The 11,191-nt window shown below is 41.9% G+C and overlaps 2 protein-coding genes across 3 annotated transcripts in view; one reads left to right on the top strand and one right to left on the bottom strand.

Annotated features, from left to right (window-relative positions):
* insb (preproinsulin b) overlaps positions 1 to 2,909 on the top strand; it is a 3,940-nt gene extending 1,031 nt beyond the window's left edge. The window contains exons 2-3 of the mRNA XM_008419600.1: positions 801 to 1,007; positions 2,646 to 2,909. Coding sequence (XP_008417822.1) covers positions 818 to 1,007; positions 2,646 to 2,791 — 336 coding nt within the window. The 5' untranslated portion in view covers positions 801 to 817 and the 3' untranslated portion in view covers positions 2,792 to 2,909. The remainder of the gene's footprint in view (positions 1 to 800; positions 1,008 to 2,645) is intronic.
* A 172-nt stretch (positions 2,910 to 3,081) lies between these two features.
* Positions 3,082 to 10,793, bottom strand: hmmr (hyaluronan-mediated motility receptor (RHAMM)). 2 transcript variants are annotated; one of them, XM_008419597.2, is made up of 20 exons: positions 10,606 to 10,793; positions 10,272 to 10,370; positions 10,092 to 10,177; positions 9,917 to 9,994; positions 9,591 to 9,779; positions 9,412 to 9,498; positions 9,184 to 9,295; positions 8,718 to 8,783; positions 8,485 to 8,558; positions 8,329 to 8,399; positions 7,479 to 7,846; positions 7,240 to 7,388; positions 6,916 to 7,151; positions 6,243 to 6,356; positions 5,912 to 6,112; positions 4,821 to 5,531; positions 4,656 to 4,728; positions 4,307 to 4,483; positions 3,454 to 3,614; positions 3,082 to 3,362 (listed from the first exon to the last, which is right to left on the bottom strand). In XM_008419597.2, exons 1-20 carry the CDS (start codon positions 10,649 to 10,651, stop codon positions 3,344 to 3,346), a joined length of 3,117 nt encoding a protein of 1,038 aa, XP_008417819.1. In that variant the 5' UTR covers positions 10,652 to 10,793; the 3' UTR covers positions 3,082 to 3,343. The 2 variants fall into 2 exon arrangements, with proteins under 2 accessions (XP_008417819.1, XP_008417820.1); XM_008419598.2 differs by having other exon boundaries at positions 6,243 to 6,350.
* Positions 10,794 to 11,191: the final 398 nt, after the last annotated feature.

Here is an 11,191-nt window from a genome sequence, read left to right as displayed (position 1 = left end):
AATTTTGATTTTTTTTTTTTTTTTTTGCAGTTTCAATATCTTTAGATGAAGTTTGAACATTCCACATCTGGAAAATATTTGTCGTGACCAAAGACCTCCAAATCTCAAGAGGATTTCTCTAATTCATAGTCCTCKTTAGATGACTGCCCACATTTTCCTGTTATCCAAACAYGAAGTCACTCTTTAGCTAAAACATGTGCTCACATTCACTGTGATGCTGGAAAATAAAACCACCCTAAATTTAAAAGTCTGGAGTCATTTAGAATCATTTATTTTCTCCTTTTTTATATATGGAAAGTGAAAATTCTAATTTTTTYCCCCCCAGGTGATTTATATCTMTTCCGTTTACGACAATACTCATAAAAAGCAGGTGTGCCTAAAATGCTGCTTTTCTCTGAACTTTTGAAGGTCTTCYATTAGCATTTTTGACTAATTTGATGCAATAACTGTTCTCCAAGATCTCATTAAAGCATTCCTTTGATATCAGATAACAAAAGCTATGCTTACATTGTTGGCCTGCCTGCTTTGAAGTGTGGTATTTGCATTGGCATGCCATTCTGTTCTTGTGTGCTACTATGCTCTACCTGGTTAACCTGCAAGAATGTGACAGACTATTTGCTAAATATTTGTAAGTTTTACGAGAATAAAGTGTCTGGAAAAAAAAAAAATTCTAATTAGGCTTTATCAACACTTTGTTTTCTCTTCAGTCCATGAATTATAAGTGAATATGTGGATTCACTATTGCGCTTTTGAAACCTAACTTCTGTTGTTTTATATGAATTATTTCCCTTTTGTCCAAGTGGTGCCCCCCTCCTATATGGCCAGGGTACCATGGACATTCTCCGTGCTGTTTCTGCTTGTGCTCCACTCTCCAGGGGCCTCGTTGGCCCCAAACCAGCACCTGTGTGGCTCTCACCTGGTCGACGCCCTCTACTTCATTTGTGGGGAGCGAGGATTTTACTACAGYCCGAACCGASCCCACAAGCGGGACCTGGAGAATCTGCTTGGTACGGATGCATACAAGAGGTGGTTTGGTTGTAGTGAGGTTGGGTTATGTAATAGTTAGTACCAATGTAAAGTTGATGTCATGTTGCTGTAAGTTTCTGGAGAATGCACTTCATCTAATCATTTAAATGATCATTTTTAGTCCAAGAGCAGCTTTTGTATTTAACTTTACAATAGACTTTCTATTTTGAGAAGACAAAATGAAACGCAAACAAAGATCAGCATTATAAAAGAATGCAATCAGATTTATACAGGTATAAATCTGAAAGGTGTGGCATGCAAGGTCAATACCGTCACCATATTTGCAATAGAGGCTGTGATATTAAACCAGTTGTACTTGCAAAACAGCTGCTGTCTGATTTAATGGACAGCAACTGTGAACATTGGTTCWTAGGTCTTACTGCAGAAAGCAAATATCATTTAGGTCTGGGCTTAAACTAGACCATTCCAAAGTAAAGATGCTTTGATCTACATCATCCATTGTAGCTCTGGTTTGTTGGTTGGGGTCATTGTTCTTATGGAAGAACAACKTCTAAGTGTTTTGCCTCTATCGGGTTTTTGTTCAAGATTGTTCAGTGTTTGACTCAATTCAAATTCTTCCTGTTCTGGAACGTCCATACAGCAGGAAGTTGTACTTTTACAGACCTCATTTGGAAATGATTCCTAGCCGGCAATCGCAATCTGCTGAATCATCTGATCGTGTGGACCGACAKGGTCAGTGTTGCGACATAAAATGATGGTCTGCCATCTTGTTCGCCACACTCTTTCGCTGATCAACACCTGAATTGTCTGGCTGAGAATATGAYAAGAAACTTAACATCTTATGTAATCTTATGATGCGACATCTTTCTAYGACAGGTAAGGGAACTTACCTGTTCACAGAATCTCACTTGAAAACTACCTCTCAACTCTGGGAAGTTTTTTTTTTTGCCTTTTTAAAGTATTATTTCTGATTTGCAGAAAGTAAGTTTGTCTGCTTCCTTTCGTGGCAGGAGTTCAGAAATGAACAGCATGACTTTGCCTGACGACCCCCCCAGTCTGGCTTTGTTCACCCACACTGTTTGCTYACTGTATTGAAAAGTTCAAGCTCAATAGTAAGAAAGGGCCACATTTGATRGCTTTAGGAAAGTTGTTTCTTATTTTTGAAGGCGACAACATGCAGAAAACTTCACTGAACTGAATGCAACCATTGGTCCAGGCCATCATTAAGTCATTCTGCGGCTTATTTTATAGACATGCAATTGGTTTAGGATCCCTTTAAACTTCTGTTATGTGACAAATCCATTCATCACAAATCCTGTGAAATCCCAACATTCCTCATTAAGCTATTCCCTAAACACATTATTCAGATCTTCCACCTCAAACATTCTGCTGATGCTTTGAAGCTAACATCAGGGTGCATCAGTTATGCTATGCTTCTGCTGGTGCGTCATCATTTTTATTTTTATTCTCCCTCCCCTCTCACTGTTGAGGCAGAAACTAACAAGGCTAAATGGATTGTTGCAATCAATATTTTTCTACATGTCGACTTTCCATGAGAGTCTTAACAGTAATGGTGTTTTCAGCTTTTTTTTTTTTTGTTTGGCTCGAGCGCAGCGGGATTTTAATGCGGAGGTATGGGAACTTTCTCTACTTCAAAGGGTTCCTGGCGAAAAGGGCCAGAGCGGAGGAGCGGCTGCGGAGGGTTCTGGCTGCCCGTGACGAGCCCAAGGTGAAGAGAGGCATCGTGGAGCAGTGCTGCCATAAGCCGTGCAGCATTCACCACCTGGAGGACTACTGCAACTGACCACTCCGCGACTAGCACTACTCATAGCTTGTAAAGAGGTCTGGAAGTCAATTTCTGTCCCCGACACTCGCTGGCTATGTCTTATCAAGTGAAGGAAATAAAGCTTCATGACCCATAACCCGAGGCTCCTCTCTGCAATGATGGAATTTGTGTTCTTTGTCAGCTGGTGTCGGTGAAAAGTGGGCTGCAGCCGGCGGCTGCGGTCCTGCAGTGCCCTCTACTGGCGGAGGAGCGACACGGCAAAGATGAAGCAAACAAAAAACCCCTGAAGTGAATGAATCACAAATCCATTTGGTGGTGAAGGATTAAAAGAAAAAAAATTTATTTACAAAGAATTTACATCCACCATATTTAAAGAAGACCCTTTAAACTACACATTTTAAAAAGATACATTTTATGTACATTTCATTTATGCTTTTGAGCTCGGTTATCCAATTCAGACATCTTGCAACCACTTGAACAAAAACCTCTTGAAACTATGATTAAACTTTAAGTACATTGCAGAGAAACAACACCAGTAACTTSTCTTTCCTTTTCCATTCTTCAACTCCCCTATTCTTTGTGGTTTCCTAAGACGAAACAAAAAATAAAAATTTAGGATCAGAAACCAGCAGTCGCGGCAAACAAAAAACCAAGCGAGTAGAGAAGCTCGGAGCTCRCCTTCTCCAAGAGGATCGTTTGTGTCAGTCTGAATGTTTTCCTTGTTGTTCTGGAAGGCCTTGCTGGGATCAAACCTGCGACGAGGAGCGCCGGGTAGCTTTGCTCTCAGCTGCTCCAAATCGCTCTTCTGGCGGCTCACAAGGGAGCGAAGCTTAGAAACTTCCTACAAAACAGGAGAGGCTTGTAGATGCTGCTCGATGTGTCAAAATACCATTGAAAAGTTGATTCCAATCATTTCAAATCAAAAAGAGAACCCTTTCAAAGCGACTCTTTCAACAGAGTAATGCATTTTAAGCTGACATTACTTTTGATTTTTATGATTTATGTTTTCTAGCTAATAAACAGAGTTTCTCAGAAATTTATACACACACACAATTGATGACAGGACGTTGTCACCAATAGGAGARTAGGCCAGATATAGCAAGATTACAAAGTGCTGTATCCAAGAATATTAATGGAAAGTTGAGTGGAAGGAAAAGCTGATACACCAGCATATCTGCAGAGACAAGACGCATTACTTCTATAGTTCACAGCTGTTGAATTCACCGAATTAACAATTCCCGATTAAAAATGTGTGGTGCCGTCCAAACCGAAACTTGAGTGTACTGCAGATAGCTCAGATATACAAAGTATCYTCTATTAAGCAAATTTATAAATCAGGAGAAATAAACACTTACCCCCAGATATAGCTTTGTGGAAAGAATCAATGTAACAAGAGTTTAAGCTCTTAAGTTGAACGATAAGCTTTTCAGCAATATTCTGAATTTTTAAAAATGCACCTCCATGCTCAAAAACAGACCAAAGGGAATAAAAAATGCCCTTTGTAGGAGAGGCAGTGCCGTTCTAGYGTTTTACCTGTTTCAGAGAGATATTTTCATCTTTGAGCTTCATCACATGTTTGATCTTCTGCTTCTGGTTCTGGTGCCCCAGGAGGCGAGCGTAAGCGTCGGCTAATTTGTTTAATTCTTCCTGGTTCGCTCCGTTCTCATTAAGCAGCGCATCTCGCTCCGCTGCAAATGCGTTAAGCTGCTCCTGTGGGAACGCGCCAACACAAGTATTATTTAGTTTGACAAATTAACATCTGCAGATACAAAAACTGACGAGGAGTAACCCCCGTGCCATGAAAACGGCAAGTTTTTTTTTTGCATTCTTCCGGAACGGTTCTTTTGCTATATTAAAAAAAATAATAGTAAAATCAGCTGACCTGGAAGGGCTTGACTTTGACAAACAGTTCCTCGTATTGTTTCCTCCAGCGCTCCGTCTCGGAGCGCGGGGAGCTTCAAAGATAGGCGTGATTAGCTACAAAACTGCAGATTTAAAAGGAAGAAAACGAGCTCCACATCAGAGAGAAATATTCATTACCGCTCACCTCTTCTCCTGCGCTTCGGCTAATTGTCTTTGGAGTTCCTGTCGCTGCTCCTCCATTTCCCACTGCAGAGTGACYTTCTCCTGAGTCAGTGCCTCCAGCTGCTCCCTCAGAGCGCCGCCGTCCTGCTGCTGCTTGTCCAACTCGTGCGCCAGAGCCACCGCTTTCTCCCGCGAGCGCTCTAATTGGGCCCGCAGGCCGGCGTTTTCTTGCTCCACGTCGTCCAGATGAGGCTGAAACTGATCTCTGTCCCGCTCGGCGGCGCTCAGACGATTCTCGAGCGCGAGGCTGGAGTCCTTTTTAAGTTCCACTTCCGACAGCAGACTCCTCCTTTCCTGGTCTAGCGTCTCCAGGTCAGCTTGTAGTTGAAGCACCTCCGACCTGAGCTGCTCGTGGTTGTTCCGCTCAACCTCAAGCGCTAGCTTTTCCTCCTGAAGGGCCACGTGGAGGTTTAATTTCGCTTCTCTTTCCTCTTGGAGTTGCTGAGATATTTCTTCTTTTTGCCAGCTAAGGTCTTCCAACAGTTTCTGGGACTTCTCCGTCTCAGAAAAACTCCGTCTCTGTTCCTCTAAACGTCTCAGCGCGTCTTCCTTCTCGCYCGTCTGCGCCTGTAGCTCCTTTTGAAGCAGGTCGAGTTGAGCTGCATGGCTTGCCTGCGCGGCCTTCACCTCCTCTTCTTTTTGAGCAAGGCAAGTTTGAACCTCATGCAACGCCCTAAAAGATGAACAAATGAAGTAAAAAAAAAAAAGCTGGGAATAGTCGATTTAGCAGAACCATAAGTTTAAGTACAGCTGAGCTGTTCAAGTCACATTTTAATAATTCCAGAAGCTTTCCCCCCCCCTATTCTAAAGTTTTTTTTCTAACAATTTTAAGACATTCTTATGGCAAAACTGCGTCTTTAATCTCTTAATATATATTCTCAAAATTACAAATTCTTGTAGTCTGGCCCCAAAGACTGAGTCGTACAAATCACAGAAGGGATGAGTATTTTGCTTTCCTTTCTAAAAGTTAGAAAAGACAAAGATATACATCTAGTATGAAAAAAAAAAATCAGATTTTTGCGCAATGTTGCCAAGCCGTGGTTTCGAGTATACCTTAAACTCTCTTCCTTTGATTTTGCCTCAGCCTGCAGTCTCTCCTGTTGCTCGTCCGTCCACCCCCTCACTCTATTGATCTCTTCCTCTTTCTGTTCAACCATTTTGTCCATCGCCTCCTTCAGCTGGCAGGTCACTCTCCCCACCTCCGCTTCCAGKTCTCTCTGTCTTCCTTTAGCTTCCTTTAGAGCCTCTCTGGTGCTGAAAAGGAAGACAAGCCTTCTGTGAAGCCGGGATGCCGACAGAACTTAAAAGTTTAAAGGCAACATAAATCAAAGTGACTTTAAAGCAAASGAACACCAGGAAATGCCRAAACTCAGGAGGAGCTCACCTTTCCAGCTCTGTGACAAAATCCTCGATCTTTCTCTGCGAGTTGTTATATGCCTCTTGGAGTTCACTCACTGCTGCAAGATGCATCGCTTTCATGGCTGCCACATCACTGCTCCTAGCAAAGGCAGAGGGGAATGGATCGTTAAGGAGTACATTTTAATCAGAGTACAGGAAAAACCCAAGAAAGTAGAAAACTAAATCACAACCAAAATTTCCAACAGTTTCAAAGCGGCAAAGCAGATAAAAACGCACTTTTATGATAAGACTTTTTAAGCCTCGTCTCTCTAAAACAGAAATGAACGCCCACATATGGACGGCATGCTGCGTTGAACCGCGAAAAGGATTGATGTCTTGGCACAAAAAATAAACACCCTAGAATGGATACATGGATGGATAGTGGCAAAGCAGAAAAGGGAAGTTAAAACATTTTCTGAATGACAAGTTGCACGTTTTTCATATTTTGTTTACTCCTGCGACTTACTTTTCTCTCTCCACGCAACTAATGCTCTGGAAAATATAAAGTTGATCAGCTTAAAAATTGCTGCAGTTAGCGGAAACAGCCTCAGATATCCTTTGCTCAACCCTACTTTTGATTTTCAAACTTTTTACGTCCAACCTGTGCCACAGATTTTTGGCTTATATTGCAGCATCGTCACTGGCTGTTGTCCACTCACCCTTCCAAAAGGGCTTCTGCTTCCCTCAGCTGATTCGCCAGCTCCTCTTTGTCCTGCTGCAGGCTCTGAAGGGCCTCCTGACTCTTCTGGGCCACCTCCAGCCGCATCTGCTCCTGCTCCTCCATCACGGCCAGCTCCCCCAGCACCTCCTCCATTTCCTCTTTTAGCTGTCTCATTTGCTCTTCGGTCTCTTCCCTTTCCGTCTCCACGAGAACAGTCAGAGAGTCCACCAGCGCCTGCAAATGTCGACAGGAACAGACATTTATTACAGAGCTAGCAGTCATTCGGTGTATGATCTATACAAGAGGTTAATGTTTATATAACCTTTTCTTTGGCCAGCTCCTCTGCGAGTGCTGTGTGTTCTTGCTCAAGCTGGATCTGTCTCTTCCTTTCGTCTCTTTTAGCTTGCTGCAAGACGATCAGCTCGTTCTTCAGCTGCTCTACTTTCCTGAACCCTTCCTCCTGAGCCTTACCTGAAACCAAATAAGATATTCCTCTCACACAAACTGCGAATCTTTACATAACCCTACGAGCCATTGGGCATCAGGAGGAGATGAACGTACCTCTCTCTTCATCAGAGAGCAGACACTTCTGTTCAAGATGCGCTACCCTCTCGTCGAGCTCCCTCTCCGTCCTCCTGAGCACCTCCCTCAGCCGGGTAAGCTCGGCCTCTTGCTGACGGACGGTCGTCTGAGAGTCCTCAACTTCTTGGCGGGCCGACTTCATTTGCTTCTCCATGTCAATGACTGACCTTTGTGCAGATTGGAGCTCCAGATTTTGGTASTCCAACATCTTTTCCACGTTCCACAAAGCATCCTTGGATGTCTGCAGCTCCTGCTGGAATTTGTTAGCCTCCTCCTCCTTTTGCTTCAGCAAATCTTGCGTGGTTTGAAGCGCTCCTGTTCTCTGCTCCAGTTCCGTCTCTAGATGCCTGTGGGGGGGAAAGTGCCAAGAGGAGGCTTGTCAAGAGCAATAATATCCCAGGAATTATTGAGACAACGGTAATRCTATCATTTTAAGACCATTTGCATTTAACACTGGAATTGTAAACCAATTKACATAAAAGAAATAAAACGACAACAGTTAAAGTGGATTATGAAGTCTTCTTAACCAAAATGGCATTTCAGAAAACAATCATTCGTCTTAGGGGAAACAAGTAAAAGTGACGGGCAGTGGAAGCTAACTGCTTTGTATTAGGTGTCAAATGTTTGCAGTGTTTCTCAAAAAGCTGGCTTTTCAATAACATTAAAGGGGAGCACGGCTTTAACTAGTGTTGTCCAACTGGAAATTACGGTGCTTTTAATTAATYATGCGATTAAATKATTTATTTTGACAGGCCTAGTAATAAGTGTGCTGTAGATATCTTACAATATAGATTTTAAAAAAGAGAAAATGAAAGGAATTCTTAATTACTTAAGTTTCTCTCCTTTGGAACCAACGACATCATCTTCTTGTGTCTTCTCTTGTATCTGCAAACGGAGGTCCTACAAACACAGCAACGTTGTCTTTATGCCTTTTACAACACAGGTGGGATAAAGTCAGACTACGCCTTGTAGCTGTGGATCAAACCTGAATCTGGTCATTAGCTGCATCCAAGTACTCCTGGAGTACTCTGACCTCCTCTCTCAGCTCCTGTATCTCACCTGAAAAACAAAGTTAGTGTTTGCAGAGTTTGTACAGAAAACTCTGAACAAAACAGTGCATGCAGCTTATGTCATCTTCTCACCTAAGGCGTAAATATGCATCTTAAACAGCCCTGCATTGTTGACATGTTTTTTTCCTCCAGATGGAGGGACACTCACCATTTAACCTCTCATTTTCATTCTCAAGCTCCACATTCCGACTTTTTGTCACTTCATGCAGATCCTCTATTTAAAATAAAAAGAAAAGAAAAAGTTTAACCGAAAAATGTTGGAAATTTCAACAACGCTTAGGGATGTGCAAAGAACCTGAATGTTAACCTTGCTAACCGAACAGATTGCTAATGCAAGACTCTAAAGCTAAGTTAAGTTGTCAACTCCATAATCATATTGTTCACACCATATGTCTCTCAGACATGTGATGCAATTCCTAATATGAATAATTAATATATGCTCAAAGCATTAAAGCTAGAAAAAAACAACATATTTTTACACATTCTCATAATRCTGTACTGAAAAGGAAAATAAGAGGCAAAAATGTTCATCAGCAMGTCAAAGCTTTGCAMAAACCAGATATCAGAAAGTGGCTTCTGATTGGTGCATCTGTCTCCATGGTAATAGATCTTACCCAGATCTTTATTCCTGTCCTGTAGAGTAGAGACTGTAGCCCTGGCAGCTTGGAAGTCAGTTTCCAACACCTTCAGCTGGCCTTCAGTGTTAACTTGTAGAAGACTTAACTCCTGGATGAAACCAAAATTTAAAAAATGTATCAAAATTGCAGTCAAAAACAAACAAAACAAAAAAAAAAAAGAGCAACATTTACAGCCATTAAAACCAGTATAGAACGTGGAAATACTTGATTTTTAACATCCAGGTTGTTCCTAGCTTCCATCAGCTCCATCGTGAGGGAATTTATTCTCTTTTTAGTAGCATCAGTGGAAACCTAAATAAAAATGAGATGACATCTTTCAAGCAGCAGCGTTTAAAWATTTCTCACATCTTGAGGAGTTGCATGGGTAGAGGCAAAAACCGCACCTTGTTTTTCAGGAACTCGTTGACTTTCTTGAGCTCGGCTCGTTGTCTTTCCAGCGTGATGACGCTGGCAGAGAGCCCCGTCTTCTCTCTAACCGCAGCAAGCAGCTTGGCCTCAGACTTCTTCAGGTCATCTTCCAGGGCCAGCAAACGGCGGTCCTGCTCTCCTCGCAGCTGAACCAGGGAGCGAATCTGCAAAAGAATTTGTCACAAAGTTTTGATTTGGACAGTACTGATGGTTTGCTAAAGGCCAAAAAAAWAWAAAATAAAAGACAAACCACTGGAACACTTTTACATTCATTTAGAAATGCTTAGTCCATAAAGTGTACCTCTTTTTCCAACAGTTTCAGCTGCTTCTTCTCAAATGTCATGCCATTCCCCTCTCTCTTCCCACTTGATCCTGTAGTCTGTGTAGCAAATTAGAAAAGAGCACGAAATGATATCCTAAAGACAGTAAAAMYCCCTCTCGGTTTCAGTGGAAGAAATTCAAGTAACTAAACTTACAAGTCCATCGACTGACAAAGTCCTGCGGACAGGAGAGATGAAAGCGCTTCTGGAAGGCGATGGAGGCAGTAGATCAGCTCCAGCAGCTGGACACAAATGAAGAAAATAAGTGTCACAAAATAACCTTTCAGCTTCAGATACACTACCTATGGGCACAGTGTGTGCACGAGATCAACATACCTGGCTTGGTGGCTCTGAATCTGTCAGATTTGTTAAAGGAAGCAGCTCCTTTCACATCCCCCGACTTGATATCATAGGACCCCGGTGGAGGGGCGCAACCTTCAAAAATCATTACAGTTAGCTGCTGCAAGCCTTGAATCGGAGTTTCGTTTTAATCCGAATAATTAACTTAAGACAGCGCGCACACCCAGGGCATTTTAATGTTTGACTAACCGTTAGCTACGTGTTTCAGCTAAGCTACTTAGCATTTAACAACCTAAGTGGATAATTCCCCCCCCCMCCCCCAGCCGCTGCTAGCATTTGAGCTTTTTTTTTTTCTTTTACTGTCACTTACCTATATGCTCGTTGAATCTCTTCAAAGGGGCTCTTGAAAAAGACATTTTTGTTATTCCACTTTGTGTTACTGCTTAAAAAATTCAAACAGCTCTCGAAAAACGCTGCAGAGCAGCTCCGACAGCGACAAAATAAACAGCAGACGCTACAGTTCCGCCGCTGAATTTTCAAACCGACGTCGGACGTAAAGCCTCCGCCTGYGTGTCCAATAGGAATTAAACTACTGGATGACGCACGTTCGTCAACAGCCAATCGGTCTCAAATCCTCGGAAGGAAAAACAGAATATTTAACTCAAAACAAAACAAACTGGCATTTTAAACATGCCGTAATAAATTAAAAATAGAAAACATAGATTCACCGAGTGTTTTTAGTATATCCGTCTTTTTAGAACTTTATTTGAAATCAGCTTCATTATGACATAAAATATATCATAGTAACATAAATAAGTCAAAATACAATATTCTAACAYAGCAGCTGATTTTTCTATTAGAAAGTGGTGCAAGAATTTTCAGCTGAAAGCAAACTTGCACAATTAAAAATGCTCTAATTTGTTCCTTTTTAYTTTATCTACACAATGTTAAAAAGC

Source organism: Poecilia reticulata, linkage group LG10 (assembly GCF_000633615.1).
Source record: "Poecilia reticulata strain Guanapo linkage group LG10, Guppy_female_1.0+MT, whole genome shotgun sequence".
NCBI classification, from domain to species: Eukaryota; Metazoa; Chordata; class Actinopteri; order Cyprinodontiformes; family Poeciliidae; genus Poecilia; species Poecilia reticulata.
The sequence above is the reverse complement of the archived record's forward strand: the minus strand, read 5'-3'. Positions and strand labels throughout refer to the sequence as shown.